This window comes from Chiloscyllium plagiosum, unplaced genomic scaffold, assembly GCF_037043375.1.
Source record: "Chiloscyllium plagiosum isolate Xiang-an unplaced genomic scaffold, Cpla_swu_hap1 HiC_scaffold_10, whole genome shotgun sequence".
In the NCBI taxonomy this organism is placed as follows: domain Eukaryota; kingdom Metazoa; phylum Chordata; class Chondrichthyes; order Orectolobiformes; family Hemiscylliidae; genus Chiloscyllium; species Chiloscyllium plagiosum.
Window position 1 is genome coordinate 93,414,716 of NW_028270148.1, and position 16,128 is coordinate 93,430,843.

The 16,128-nt window shown below is 42.2% G+C and overlaps 1 protein-coding gene across 3 annotated transcripts in view; it reads left to right on the plus strand.

Annotated features, from left to right (window-relative positions):
- The first annotated feature begins 304 nt into the window (after positions 1-304).
- Positions 305-16,128, plus strand: part of acss1 (acyl-CoA synthetase short chain family member 1) — a 76,716-nt gene continuing 60,892 nt past the window's right edge. Inside the window, exons 1-3 of one of the 3 annotated variants that reach the window (XM_087991563.1) lie at positions 305-879; positions 11,537-11,633; positions 13,946-14,145. In XM_087991563.1, the coding sequence (XP_087847689.1) occupies positions 501-879; positions 11,537-11,633; positions 13,946-14,145 (676 nt within the window). In that variant the 5' untranslated portion in view covers positions 305-500. The remainder of the gene's footprint in view (positions 880-11,536; positions 11,634-13,945; positions 14,146-16,128) is intronic. The other 2 variants (XM_087991562.1, XM_087991561.1) reach the window with 2 other exon arrangements.

Consider the following 16,128-nt stretch of genomic DNA (forward strand, 5'->3'; position numbering starts at 1 on the left):
TCAGGAGTCACATGTAGACCATAACAGGAAGATTTCCTTCCTTGAGGAACACTGGTAAACCAGATAGGTTATCCCAAGAGTGGGCACTGGTTTCATGGCCCCCAGCACATTCCCTGGGTCGGTGGATTGATAATTAGTGATAATATCAATGGGCCATCTCCTCCCCTGAAACAAAGTGGCTTTGTGATGTCAGCTTGCTCTTGTGACTTCAGGCGTGTGGATAATGCATACATTTGAACTTCCCTCACCCCATGCTTCTTTCTGCAGCATGTCTTGCAGATCTCTCGCGATCCTAACCTCGAGGGGGCCTCTTTCAGCTGAACTGTCTTCGTGCTGCACAGCTTCCTCTTTTGGGCAGGACTCTGATCCAGACTGAGTGGAAGGCAGCGTCACTTTGCAAGGAATCTTGCCCAGGGATCTTCGCCCAGCGCTGACTTGCACATTACCTCCTTCTCAACGGAGAGCGTTCCGGTTAAACTCTGTAAACAAGAGACCGGGACATGGCAGCGATCATGGGGGGTAGCCGCTTGCTCCGGATTGCCTTCAGTCGTTGCCCGCGACCCTCTGCAAGTGTCAACGAGAGGACCGCAGCCGGGATGAAAGGTTCTCCCCGGGGCTTGGACCCGAACAAGATCCGGACGTTTCACGCTACTTCCCCAGCCCCGAACATCAGCTCATTCCTGCCGGAGTCCAGTTCTTTCCCTGGGGTAAAATCTTACGCCGACCTGTTGGACTTCGCCATCAGAGATCCCGAAACCTTCTGGGGGACTCTGGCCAAGGAGAGACTCTTGTGGAACCGGCTCTTTCAGCGGGTTCACGATTGTGATTTTAGCAAAGGCTCGATCGCCTGGTTCCTGGGAGGACAACTCAACGTGTCAGGTAAAAACAAAACAACCACTTTTTAAAGAAAAAGTGTGGTCTGTACTTTCTTGCACATTTCAGATTCTGATAAACACCTGAAAAGGAATGGACAAAAACAAGCCCAGAGCGACAGTCTCTATCCCAAATAAAGATTGGTTTATCAAAAATGATTGAATTTCTCAGTCATTAATATCATTCTTTTACGAAATTTTCCGCCAAAAATGGCGATCGCAATGATGAAAGTTATGAACAAAATACTGATCTGTGTACCTTGTGTCTAAGTAAAGTAAAGTAAGTCCTTGTTGATGCAGGAAATAGAAATATTTTGCAAACTATATATGGGAATCATGACAATGAAAATGAAACTGAACTTGCAGACTTCTCTGTTTGCTAAGAGATGTCGAGTTGGTTCGTTATATTTTTAAATCAAACCTGTTGTTATCATTGTTTAGTTTACAACGTTGAAACAGTAAACCTTTTACCTACAGAGCTTTTAAGTTCAGTCTGCCTGGTAGTTAAAATGACGAACGGTAAGAAGGCTCTACAGTTAGCACCTTCCACGATATCAAGACTCTGAAATGTTTTACCCTGAAAGCACAATTGCAGGGAGGTCATTGTTGTAATATTGGAAACGTGGCAGGCAAATTAGATTACTGTGAAATTTAAACCGAGCCTCTACAGCAGTGCAGCTTTCAACAAAAAAAACTTGACAACTTTAATTTATTTAGACCTTGATCAGCAACTGTACCACATGCAGTTTCAAAATAATTGGTTCCATTGAAAGTATTACTGCAACACTTATATTGCAGAGCGTTTATCTTTACGTTTCCATTATAAAACTTTCAATTTAGTCCCCAAAACTGACTCAATTAAACTAAGACAAATACACATTAACCAACAATTGAAAAAGTATCAATTGTAGAGCAAGTGGAGGAAATATAGAAACATTGTTGATTTCCAGACGGTGGATATTTTTTATCGGCTTTCTTCCGGAACATGCTTGTTGACAAATACGGGTCATGTCATTTGGGGGTGGGAGTGGGTGGGGCATGCTAAGATAGGACTTTGCAGATGGATTGTGAGTAAAAAGCAATGATCAATTGGGGGAGGGAACTATTGTAGGTGCGCTTGAGAGGTTGAGAATAGCACTTTTTTTCTCCCCCTCCCGACAAGCAAGACTGTAAAGACAGTTAGCTAATGAATACAGTCCTTCTCACCTTCCTGCAGTTCCTGGCATTCGAGCCCTGGATACTAACAACAAACCTTTGCTTAAATTTGAGGCACATTTAAATGACTGGACGTGCCTCACTTTCTCCAATCGCTTCTCCTAAAAATGGAAATTTTTAAGTGAGTGGGTGAGACTTAAGTTTCATATTTTTGAAATGTTTAACAATCCCCTTCTTCTGTTGAGAGCACTCTGGGTTTTAAGTTATACCAGTGTCTCTACTGAGAAAGCCCGGGATTTGTATGCTTTTCCCTTTAACATTGTATTAATTTGTCCAACCACGATCATGACTGATGACAAAAAAATAAAATGTGCTGCAAAGACAAGCCAGCATTCAGTTGTGTTCAGTACTAACTGGCAAGGAATGTCCTTTCAGTGAGGCCTGTTCCATTTCTCAGGCTCGGCTTCATTAGTGTGCCACTAGTTCACATCAGCAGAATCATACACTCATACAGCATGGAAACATTCCAACTGGTCCATGCTGACCAGATATCCCAAACTGAATCACTCCCATTTGTCTACATTTGGCCCATATTCCTCTAAACCTTCTGTATTCATGTATCTGTCCAAATGTCTTTTAAATGCTGTAATTGTCCCTGACCCTACCACTTCCTCTGGCAGCTCATTCAATACGTGCACAAGCCTCTGTGTGAAAACGTTACCCCTTTTAAATCTTTCCCCTCTCATCCTTTAGTTTTGGCCTCCCCCACCCTTGAAAAAATACTTTGGCTATTTACCTTATCCATGCCCTTCATGAGGTTATCAACCTCTATAAGGTCACCCCTCAGCAATCAATACTTAAGGGAAAATAGCCCCAGCATATTCAGGCTCGCTTTATAACTCACAAGCTCCAGTCCTGGCAACAACCTTGTGATTTTTTTCTGCACCCTTTCTAGTTTAACAACATCTTTTCTATAGGAGGGTGACCAGAGTTGTATGCAATACGAGTGGCCTCACTTGTACATGAAATCTTAGCAGGACTTATACACTTAATGGTAAGGTCCAAGGGAGTGTTGCTGAACAAAGAGACCTTGGAGTGGAGGCTCATAGCTCCTTGAAAGTGGAGTCACAGGTATGCTTTCCTTTATTGGTCAGAGTATTGAGTACAGGAGTTGGAAGATCATGTTGAGGCTGTACAGGACACTGGTTAGGCCATTGTTGGAATATTGCGTGCAATTCGGGTCTCCTTCCTATCGGAAAGTTATTGTGAAACTTGAAAGGGTTCAGAAAAGATTTACAAGGATGTTGCCAGGGTTGGAGGATTTGAGCTATAGGGAAAGGCTGAACAGGCTGGGGCAGTTTTCCCTGGAGTGTCGTGACCTTATAGAGGTTTACAAAATTATGAGGGGCATGGATAGGATAAATAGACAAAGTCTTTTCCCTGGGATCGGGGAGTCCAGAACTAGAGGGCATAGGTTTAGGGTGAGAGGGGAAAGATATAAAAGAGACTTAATGGGCAACTTTTTCACGCAGAGGGTGGTACGTGTATGGAATGAGCTGCCAGAGGATGTGGTGGAGGCTGGTACAATTGCAACATTTAAGAGGCATTTGGATGGGTATATGAATAGGAAGGGGTTGGAGGGATATGGGCCGGGTGCTGGCAGGTGGGTCTAGTGGGTTGGGATATCTGGTTGGCATGGACGGGTTGGACCGAAGGGTCTGTTTCCATGCTGTACATCTCTATGACATCCCAACTCTTTGACCAATGAAGGCAAGTTTGCTCAATGCTTTGACCAATGAAGGCAAGTTTGCCAAATGCCTTCTTCACCACCCTGTCTACATGCAATGCCAATTTCAAAGAACTATGAACCTGCAATCCTACATCCCTTCAACAAATGGTCGTCTAGTTGCAGCTTTTCACCTATTAGTTAATGCAGTGGTGGGTAGGCCAACACTGGATAAGTATTAGGTCAGAGTCAGGGAATTAGATTAGATTAGATTACTTACAGTGTGGAAACAGGCTCTTCAGCCCAACAAGTCCACACTGCCCCACCGAAGCGCAACCCTACCCATACCCCTACGTTTACCCCTTACCTAACACTACGGGCAATTTAGCATGGCCAATTCACCTGACCTGCACATCTTTGGACTGTGGGAGGAAACCGGAGCACCCGGAGGAAACCCACGCAGACATGGGGAGAACGTGCAAACTCCACACAGTCGCCCTGAGGCGGGAATTGAACCCGGGTCTCTGGCGCTGTGAGGCAGCAGTGCTAACCACTGTGCCACCGTGCCGCCCCTTTAAAGGAATGATGGTGATCATAGAGTAGAGGGTGGTGCCCAGGGTGGCAGCAGTCCTTATTTATATGTGTGAGCCCTGAGGAGCGCTACTCCTCATGTTCTCAAATCCCCAGAGAAAAATACCTTAAATGGTGTAATTTTGGGCATTTTCTACTGAAGCACCTGTGAAACTATTTATCCATGTAAATTGTGATCAGTTTTTGACATATGTCATTTTTTTTAACCACCACCTGTGTAGCCAATTAAATATTTACAAACAAAGCCTATTATGGGCAATGCAAACCATCAAAACTGGGGGACAGACCAACCTTTGTTCTTTTCCTTTTTTCTCCCTAAGTAAATTTTTACTTTTTTAATTGTGAGGAGACTCTCTAAATTTCCTGTTTTTCTCTATTATACCCCCACACTGCCTTTGCACCCAAAGTAGGCCCAGCATTAGTGCTGATATTTTTGCCAAATCAGCTGTAGCTGTGTATATATGTGTAATGACACAGTGAAAAAGACACCTTTGTGCTAAAAGACGAACCTTCATAACTCAGTTAACACTGTGGAAAACAGATTGATCCAAATTAAGTGCCTGTGAGGCACTTAACTGGCTGTTTGTGGAAATCCTGTGGTGCAAAATTGCCAGCTGAATTTCTTGGCTAAAACAATGACTATACTTCTAAATTACTTAATTGACTGCAATGTGCTTTGGGTATCCTGACATTGTGAAAGATGCTATATAAATCCAAATTCTACCTTTCTTTGTGATTAGTGATTATTTATCTAAGAACATCTATTAAGCTCAGTTTTGAAAATTTAAATTGTTCTAACATCCTCACAACTTTTCCAGGAAAATGTTTAAAATTTCCATTGCATGAACAAATGAATTAGGAGAATAAGCAGGCCACTCACACTCTTGAGTGTGCACCATTTTTCAACAAGATTATTGCAAACCCAGCCAATCCAATCCTTCTCATAAGACAATTTTCTCATTCCAGGTAACAGTCTAGAAAATCTTCTCTGAACTGCCTGCAACACATTTACATCCTTCCTCAATAAGCAGACTGAACCCTACATACAGATATCAAAATGTGGTCTCCCCAATGCTTCGTGTAATTAAAGCATAACACCTTTGTTTATGTTCACTTCATAATTATTTGCTGTGCCTCCATATTACCCTTTTGTGCTTTGTGCACTATGATAACCAGAACCTTCTGCAACTTGGAATTCTGCAGTCATTCTCCATTTAAATAAAGCTCTGCATTTTTATTTATCCTGTCATGGTGAACAAATTTACATTTTCCCCTAGAATACTCCATATGCTGGATTTGTTTTCCACTCAATACATCTATACATGTTTGCAACCTCCTTATATCTTCTTGACAACATATTTCCTTTTATACCTATCTTTGAGTTCCTTGCAAATTTAACTATGATGTCTTCACTCCCCACACTGTGTCATTGAGATAAATTGTGAAAAGGTGAGGCCCCAGCACAGACCCAGTGCATCACATCTGGCCAATCAGAAACAACATACGTATGCATACTTGCTCTTGCCTGCCAGCCAGCCAATCTTGTATCCATGTTAATTTGTTACCCACACACCTAATTTTCACTGATAACCACTAACATGATATCTTGTGAAATCATCTGCAGGCTTTTATTATACACAGCATGTATTGTTCCTTCAAAGAATTCCAGTAAACATGATTTCCATTCACCAAACCATGCTGATCCTTCCCTATTACCTTTTGGTTTTCTGAGTACCAGGTATAAAATTATTGAATAGCAATACTAAAACCTTCTCATGATACACATCAAACTAACTGACTGATAGCTTCCTGTCTTCTGCCTGTTTCTCTTCTTTCTTGAGCAGTTTTCTTCGCTACTTTCCAATCTGGTAGAACCTTTTCAGAGTCTAGCAAACTTTGGAAAATTAACATTAAAACATCCATTTTACTAGTCACCTCTCTTAAGACCTGAGGATTAAGTCCATCAGGAGCCAGAGACTTGTCAACTTGCAGCTCCCTCAATTTGCTCATAACATCTCCCTAGTGATTGTAATTTCACTAAGTTCCTTTCTCCTTATACCTCCCGATTTTTAGCTATTGGTTGAATACTGCTTTTCTATTAATTTATCCTTAGTTTAGTACAGGGATTCAGTTCATTTCAGCTCTGTCTGCTTTCATGCCCACATAGTTGTCCTTATTTAAGTTAAAAATACTTGTCTCAAATCCACTCTTCTCCCTTTCAAACCAAATGTAAACTTTAATCTTATACTGTGTGCGAAAAACTGTTCCTGATTTCACTTCTGCATTACCTAGCTTGAACTTTAAGATAATGTTCAGGACTACCCGAGCAAAGGGAACAGTTTCTCCATACCTATCCTATTAAAATGTTTGATCATTTTAAACATCTGCTAAATCTGAGGGAATACAAACTGAGTTTATGCAACCTGCTGTCATAATCCAACCCTTTAAAACTGGTATCATTCTGGTGAATATATGGTCCTCCAACCAAGGCTAAGTATATCCTTTCTGAGGTGTCATACCCAAATCTGAATGCAGTAATCCCGAAAGAGTGTGGCCATTGCTTTGTACAACTGAAGAATCAGATTATATTGATTAATCCAGATAGACTACAAGGCAAAACCAGTTTGACAGCAGCTGACTAATACAAGATAGAACTGCTTTGGCAAAGAAATCAGTAACTTGAACGTGAGATGATTTTAGGTTTAACTATTACTTTACACTGTAGTGCCACTATACCACTTAGAATATAACTCATTCCTGAAAATGGGCTTTTACTGCCTTTTCTTTCCAGTGATATTTATTGAAGTATTCCATGGATCACTGCCAAATCACATTTGTTCAAAGTTTGTCATCATAAATAAAGCATATTTTCTTTCTGGATTATGGTCAAGTGTTTAGCACACAACTGTACAATCATGAACAGAATGTGGGTAGAGTGGAGGAGGTTGAAGTAGTGTAATTAGATCATAGGTTATGCAAGTCGTTTAGGCATAGCTGAACGATATAAGCACAACTAATTCTGAACAGAGAAACAAGTTTTTCCAAGTATTTAAATTGTACATTCAAAAGAGATTTAATTTAAAATATATTTATAATTTATCCATTATAGCTTTCCTCCCATTGATAGTTCTTCATCTATAGCTAACATTAAAAAATAAACTTTGAAATACTGATAATTACAAGCTAAGACAGAAAATAGCCCATTTTCTCTCTATCATTAAGCTTGCCTACTTCCAGGCCCTCACTAATTCTAACGTTCGGCAGGATTTAATGTTCCTTTCATGGAGAACTTGTGGGTAAAGCATGTTGCTTCAATGGGGAAGGCCTAACCAACCTAATTGCTTGTCAGGCATTTAATTGGCCAGCATCAGGCCTTCCCCAGGATTTAAAATTGTGGCAGCAGAATTTCAACTTTTGAGAGCTGCTGGCCAATCAAAGACTGGCAGCTCTGCATTGCTGGCAGTGTCACCTTGCATATGGATGCTGCTAGTAGTGTTGCAGGGACTTCACCAGGGACTGCCATTAGATCACTAGACTTCAGTGGGTGGGTGTATGTTGACCATCCTAGGGAGGGGGTCACTGGACAATTTTCTTTTTATTAGATTACCTACATATAGGAAACAGACCCTTTGGCCCAACAAGTCCATACCGATCCTCTGAAGATTAACCCACTCACCCTGACTAATGCACCTAACATGATGGGCAGTTTAGCATGGCCAATTCACCTGATCTGCACATCTTTTGGATTGTGGGAGAAAACAGGAGCACCCAGAGGTAACCCACACAGACACAGGGAGAAAGTGCAAACTCCACACAGACAGTCGCCGAGAGTGGGAAACGAACCCGGGTCCGTGGCGCTGTGAGGGAGCAATGCTAACCACTGTGCCATCATGTCACCCAAAAAGATTAGAGGACCCACCATTCGTGATGCCATATCCCTTGATTGGAGTGTTGACAATAAGAGACCGGCTGTTGGAAACCCAAACAGTTAGATGGACATTTTTCAGAAATCTTGGGTAAGCCCATGCAATTTAAACTTAATCCCTAAATTGTGGTGGGCTCAGGGTTAATTTATGCTGAAAATGTGTTGCTGGAAAAGCGCAGCAGGTCAGGCAGCATCCAGGGAACAGGAGAATCGACGTTTCGGGCATAAGCCCTTCTTCAGGAATGAGGAAAGTGTGTCCAGCAGGCTAAGATAAAAGGTAGGGAGGAGGGACTTGGGGGAGGGGCTTTGGAAATGCGATAGGTGGAGGGAGGTCAAGTTGAGGGTGATAGGCCGGAGTGGGGTGGGGGCGGAGAGGTCAGGAAGAAGGTTGCAGGTTAGGAAGGCGGTGCTGAGTTCGAGGGATTTGACTGAGACAAGGTGGGGGGAGGGGAAATGAGGAAACTGGAGAAATCCGAGTTCATCCCTTGTGGTTGGAGGGTTCCCAGGCAGAAGATGAGGCGCTCTTCCTCCAACCGTTGTGTTGCCATGGTCTGGCGAGGGAGGAGTCCAAGGACCTGTATGTCCTTGGTGGAGTGGGAGGGGGAGTTAAAGTGTTGGGCTACGGGGTGGTTGGGTTGGTTGGTCCGGGTGTCCCAGAGGTGTTCTCTGAAACTTTCCGCAAGTAGGCGGCCTGTCTCCCCACCACCAGGGATATATTTCCCTCCCCTCCCCATCAGCGTTCCGAAAAGACCACTCCCTCCGTGACTCCCTCGTCAGGTCCACACCCCCCACCAACCCAACCTCCACTCCCGGCACCTTCCCCTGCAACCGCAAGAAATGCAAAACTTGCGCCCACACCTCCCCCCTTACTTCCCTCCAAGGTCCCAAGAGACACTTCCATATCCGCCACAAATTCACATGCACCTCCACACACATCATCTATTGCATCCGCTGCACCCGATGTGGCCTCCTCTATATTGGGAAGACAGAGAACACCTCTGGGACACCCGGACCAACCAACCCAACCACCCCGTAGCCCAACAGTTTAGCTCCCCTTCCCACTCCATCAAGGACATACAGGTCCTTGGACTCCTCCATCGCCAGACCATGGCAACACGATGGTTGGAGGAAGAGCGCCTCATCTTCTGCCTGGGAACCCTCCAACCACAAGGGATGAACTCGGATTTCTCCAGTTTCCTCATTTCCCCTCCCCCCACCTTGTCTCAGTCAAATCCCTCGAACTCAGCACCGCCTTCCTAACCTGCAACCTTCTTCCTGACCTCTCCGCCCCCACCCCACTCCGGCCTATCACCCTCACCTTGACCTCCCTCCAGCTATCGCATTTCCAAAGCCCCTCCCCCAAGTCCCTCCTCCCTACCTTTTATCTTAGCCTGCTGGACTCACTTTCCTCATTCCTGAAGAAGGGCTTATGCCCGAAATGTCGATTCTCCTGTTCCTTGGATGCTGCCTGACCTGCTGCGCTTTTCCAGCAACACATTTTCAGCTCTGATCTCCAGCATCTGCAGCCCTCACTTTCTCCTCAGGGTTAATTTATGTCAATTTGAAATAAGCCTAACTGATTTCCTGCCACAAGTGGATCAGTTTCCCACTTGGGACCTTCCTGGCTTGAGACTTAATTATGGGGAGTTTTCCTTTGGCTGTCAGTACATTTGACTATTCCAGTGCTCTCCAGCTAGTGACCCATTTTTCATTACTCATCAACTCATCCAGAGCTTGGCTGCCCATTTCATAATTTGTGCAAAGTTCTGCTCTGCCCTTACCACTGTGCACCACTGATTTATGTTACCTCCCAGACCCTGAACCTCTTGATTTAAAAACTCATTCTTGTGCTTAAATCTCTTCATGGTCTTGCCTCTCCATATCTCTGTAACCTTACCGAGCCTTTTAATTACTGAGAACTGTGGTCCTTCAATTCTTATTACTTGCATATCCTCCACTTACTTCACCACAGAATTGCTGGCCATGCCTTTGGTTATCTAGACCCTAAGCTCTGGAATTCCTCATTGGGAATGTAAATCTCACTGTTTTTTCCTTCCCTCTCTTTAAAGACACATCAAAAAATCCACCTTCGAGCTTTTAATTGTCCTTCTGATATCTCTGTCTTTGAAATGTTCTCAACTTTAGTGCAATTACACTATATAAAGCACCTTTATGACAACATACTCAGTTAAATGCACTGAGAGAAATAGGTTGCTAGCCAGTAATTTAAAGTAATTGACTAAAGAATCAGGGGAAAGGTGCGGAGAAATCTTTGGCAGAGCTATGTTTTGTAATCTGGAGTACAGTGCCCAAAAGGATGGTTAAATTAGATGTAGTACAGGTACACAATCCTTTATTTGAAACGCTCCGCACTAGCTGGTTTTCAGAATTCGGAATTTTTCGAATTTCAGAGTAGGTGACAGTTCAACTGTGAAATATTTTAAAAGATCTTATCGAACAGCAGACTCACAGTGATTATGACGGGCCCTGAGACAGAATTGAGGCCTGCCAGTGCTGGACCACGTCACACATCGAGTGGGTGTGGAGTTGGGTTAACTGGTTGCATGCCAAACAACCTTGTTCATGAGATAAAAACTTCACAAAAAAACCTTTGGATTTTGGAGCTTTTCGGATTTCAGATAAAGGATTGTCTACCTGTAGTAAATTTCAAAAGGAGACAGATAAATACCTGAAATGGAAAGGTTTTCAGGGCCGTATTACAAAGAATGAAGTATGAGAACTAACTGGAATAACTCCTTCAAAGAATCAACACATGAGTGATGAGTCAAATAGCTTACTTCTGTGTTGTGAGATTCTAAGATAGCACAGGATTACTCTGTGAAGTAAATATATTAACATGTTCATTGTCAGGAGGGGATTTCTAGAAAAGAATTTTCATGATATTTGTGTGAGCACCCCCTCTATGTTTATTATATACGATGACCTATTAATTGTATAAACCTTCAGGGAGATGCAGCTAGTATATTGCGTAGCTCATAGCTATATAATCCTAAACACTTCTGCCTCTCTTAAAACCCACCTTAAAACCTACTTCTTTCACCAAGTTTTTTGTCATCTGGTTGTTCTTTTCTCTCCCTATCTTTCATTTTGTAACATACTTGTGAAGCATCTTGGGATGTTTTAGTAAGTTGAGAGCTGTTGTTAAATGAAGCAAAAAAATACAAGCTGTTTTTTTTGCATCAGCTGTCACCTCTAACAGTTATCATTTAATCTATTGTAATAACTTTGATTTTTTTTTCCCCTCAGTGAATTGCTTAGATCGTCATGCCAACCAGTACCCCAACAGAGTGGCTTTGATCTGGGAGAGAGATGAACCAGGCACAGAAATAAGGATTACTTACAGGTACAATCTTTAGTACACAATAACCCTTTAAACTATTTATATTTCTAATTGTTACAATACGGCTGTGAACCCTTCTGTTAATTAAACCAAACACCGAGAAAAGGTCACCTTGCCTCATAATCTATTAAAATATGAGTGATAGAGAACTCCCAAATTTCACTATTAAAGAAAATAACATCAATTTATTTATTTCACCCTGAACCTGAAACAACAACTATTCACAACTCTGAGCCCCCTTTCTCTTAACTGCTTATTATCTGCCTCCAACTCTATAACAATATATTGTTCCAATAAAACATTTATTAAAATCACATCAACTTAATTTCAAAACCATACAGCGACTGCCATCTTTGGTGTCTGTCTTCTTCCAGCTGAAGCTATCCCTGGGTCGTTTTCTTTCCTTTTACTGCAAATATGTTTCATATGGAAAGGTACCTTTGATAGAGAATGTCTCCTAATTTCTTGGATCTGTGTTGATGGCAGCTGCTCTGTCTGATTTTCAAAATGCCTGCCTTTTTTATATCCTCAACTTTGGATTGTCTCATTGATTTGATGTTGGCAAAACAGTAGATTCAAACTTGAATGGGTTTTAGTTGCCTGGGGCGTAATTTAAACTGATTGGTTAAATTCAAATTGTTGTCAAAACAGCATCCAAAACTCAGGTATCCATTTCACAGTCAAATATTACATATTTTCAATTTTCCAGGACACTCTGGGACTTAGTCATATATCACAGGTGCTTGTAAGCTCTCAGTACAACAGCACTCCCTCTCTCTTAAAGGTACAATACATGCCTTTAACTTCATAACACCAATCAACCTGTTCAGGGATGTTATTACACACCTCTGGAGCAGGTGGAACTTTAAAGCAGTTTAACAAATAATCTTAAATTCAATTAAATATGTGAAAGGTGTGCAATTAAATAAATTAGATTAGATTAGATTAGATTAGATTACTTACAGTGTGGAAACAGGCCCTTCGGCCCAACAAATCCACACCGCCCCGCCGAAGCGCAACCCACCCATACCCCTACATTTACCCCTTACCTAACACTACGGGCAAGGTATCGTCCAATTCACCTGACCTGCACATCTTTGGACTGTGGGAGGAAACCGGAGCACCCGGAGGAAACCCACAAAGACACGGGGAGAACGTGCAAACTCCACACAGTCAGTCGCCTGAGGCTGGAATTGAACCTGGGTCTCTGGCGCTGTGAGGCAGCAGTGCTAACCACTGTGCCACCGTGCTGCCCACTTTTTAAAATTAATTCGATTAATCAAAGAACGCTGGTTTATCATGATTAAAGCTAGTATCCTTCCATTGGAAGTTACCATGTCCAGCCTATATATGACTCCAAATTGAAATTCCTGACTCTTTATGCTCTCAGGGCAAGAACAGAGGAGTAATAAGTACGACCTTGCCAGAGTTTCCTAGATTCCACAAACAAATAAAACTTAAGCTGATAATAACCATCTGGTTCAGAGTGTCAGCCTCATACTATGAATATGGAATTGTCATAAGAAATAATTATTTGTTACTCTCAGTGTGAGGGATGGTGGCGTTTAAGGCAGATGAATGCTGCAATTCACTTGTGAGGCCTAGAGGTACACTTACTTTCAAGGTAGTGTAAAACAAAGCAGTTTTAAACTACTTGTAAAGACTCCTTCAAACCCTAATCCTGTGTACAGCTGTCTCCACTGGTTTAAATTGGGGTTGAATGCCAATGATTTAACAGAACCCCACGTGGTCTCCCTATCCCCTTCCCCTTCATGTTTTTCATGCAAGCATTGCCCTTATCAGGCATTACTTGTTAATGTTTCACTAGCCACATTGGTGGTGGAAAATATCGAATAACATTTTTGCACAATGGTGTCTTTTTACTATGTTGCCATAGACACACACACAGCCACAGGTGATTTGTGGGAAGTATAAGTACCACTGCTGAGTCCTCCTTCGGTGCAGCGGTAGAATGGGGCAATTAAAAAAAAAGGAGTACTAGAGAGTCTTCTCAGTCTAGGAACTGGCTCTGAGCTAGCTGGTCAAGTCCATGTATTGTGCACATGTAAATAAAGGGTGACTTGGTGACAGGATACTGGCAAAAAAAAACTATTGTGCATACATGTATGAGGCTCCTGTTAATTCAGGCAGCCTCTTCACTCCTCAGCCATTTTCAAATTTTAACAGAGCAGTCGTTTAACGTGATCCATTTTTAACTGCTGTCCTGGTACCTGATGGACACTTGAGTGATTGTCCACAACTACACCTGCCTGCCCTCTCCCCAGTGATTAGTAAATGGATGTTTTGTGTTGCAGGGAACTTTTGGAGACCACGTGTCGACTGGCTAACACTTTGAAGCGTCATGGGGTGCAGAAAGGGGACAGAGTCGCAATCTATCTCCCAGTATCTCCTATTGGTATAGCTTCAATGTTGGCTTGTGCTAGGATTGGTGCCGTGCATACAGTAGTCTTTGCAGGTTTTAGCAGCCATGCACTGAGTGAAAGGATCTCTGATGGTAAGTCAACAAAGATCTTTCACATTTCTTTTTGCTGATTAATTTGTTGAAGAGTCACATCCATTTTCAAATCAAGCAGTTAGATGGTGGAACAGGTCATGTCAGAGGTCCAGCCTGAATTGCTGTGCTCTTCCAGCACCACTGATCCAGAATCTGGTTTCCAGCATCTGCAGTTATTGTTTTTACCCCATGGAGATTAGCTGTCCTAGTCTACATGTGACTCCAGACCCACAGCAATGGCCATCTAAGATAAATTAACAAGCAGTGAGTTGCAAAGGGCATTTATGGACAGTCAACAAATGCTGCACTCAAAAGAATATAAAAATCTTGCATCTGGACCAACGTTCCTTCTGAACTGTGCAGTCACACAGCTACACCATTCTCTGTGTATGCCAATCAGTTTGCCAATGCATTGACTTCTAGTTTTGGAAGTCACTGCTACAGAGGTCTGCGCACCGAAAAACGATTTAGAGGGAATTTTTTTTTCGCACGAATCAAATTTCTCCTGTTTATTTTTTTAAATAAAAAAATTTCACCCCCACACTACCACCTAAGTGTGGTAGTGCTTATTTTTTTCCCAGCACCCATGGTGTGTGTGTGCAGGTGTGAGACACAGTGAAAGACACAAAGTGCACGAATCTTTATTCAAATTCCACCGCCAGGAAGATAGGAAAACATCCGGGTGGCCAGTGACAAACACTGCCCTTCACATCAAAGGGCAGTGCTGTGTGATTTAGAGGGAATATCAATGTGGATTGTCCTGCATTCATTGGTCTGCAAGGTGCATTTGCTAAATTGATATCAGTTTATCCAATTAACATTTTTAATTGTTTCTGTTTTCAATTTAACGGATAATCAAATAAATGGAAGGAATCTGCAATCCCATTAAATAAATATATATCTGAAAACAAAGTGCTGGCGCTGCTGGAAATCTAAAATAAAAACAGAAAATGCTTTAAATGTTCAGCAGGTCTGACAGTATGTGGGAAGAGAGAAGCAGTGTTAATGTTTCAGGTCATGATCATTGCATCTTCCAGCACTTTCGGTTTATATTTAAGAAAATATATATGCTGTTAATTTGATTTGATTTATTGTAGTCATATGTACCTAAGTATAGTGAAAAGCTATACTTTGTTTGTGAGCAGTACAGGCAGATCATAGCAAGCAAAGATGTACAGATCCTGTGGTACTTAGAGTGAAGCATATAGATAATACTGGACAGGAGGTGTGCCAAGCAAGATCAACATTAACGAGATCAACACTGAAGTTCAGAGTAATTTGTGTGGTGAAAATAGAGTTTACACAGGGAAAGTAAGGAACAGTTCTGTAATTTTATTTGTATTACATTAGATAGTCATCTTGAATTGTATTATTGGTCTTGGATTATTTTTGTGTTGTGGAAATAGGTCATGCACAAAAGTGTTCAAATTCATTTCTGTTTCCAGTGTGTCACTTAGCTTCCAATACTCATGCAATAGTCTCTTTTCAGAAAATAACATGCAATTCTGATCTCCCTCCTATAGGAAGGATGTTGAGAAATTTGAAAGGGTTCAGAAAAGATTTACAAGGAGGTTGCCAGAGTTGGAGGGTTTGAGCTATAGGGAGAGGCTGAATAGGCTCGGGCTGTTTTTTCTGAAGCATTGGAGGCTGAGGGGTGACCTTATAGAGATTTATTAAGATCATGAAGGGCATGGAGAAGGTGGGATGGGGTAAGTCCAGAACTAGAGGGCATAGGTTTAGGGCGAGGGGAAATAATATAAAAGGGACCTAAGGTGCAACTTTTTCATGCAAAGAGTGGTGCATATATGGAATGAGTTGCCAGACGAAGTGGTGGAGGCTGATATAATTAGAACAATAAAAAGGCATCTGGATGGATATTTGAATAGGAAGGGTTTGGAGGGATATGGGCCAAGTGCTGGCAAATGGGATGAGTTTATTTTAGGATATCTGGTTGGCATGGGTGAGTTGGACCAAAGGGTCTGT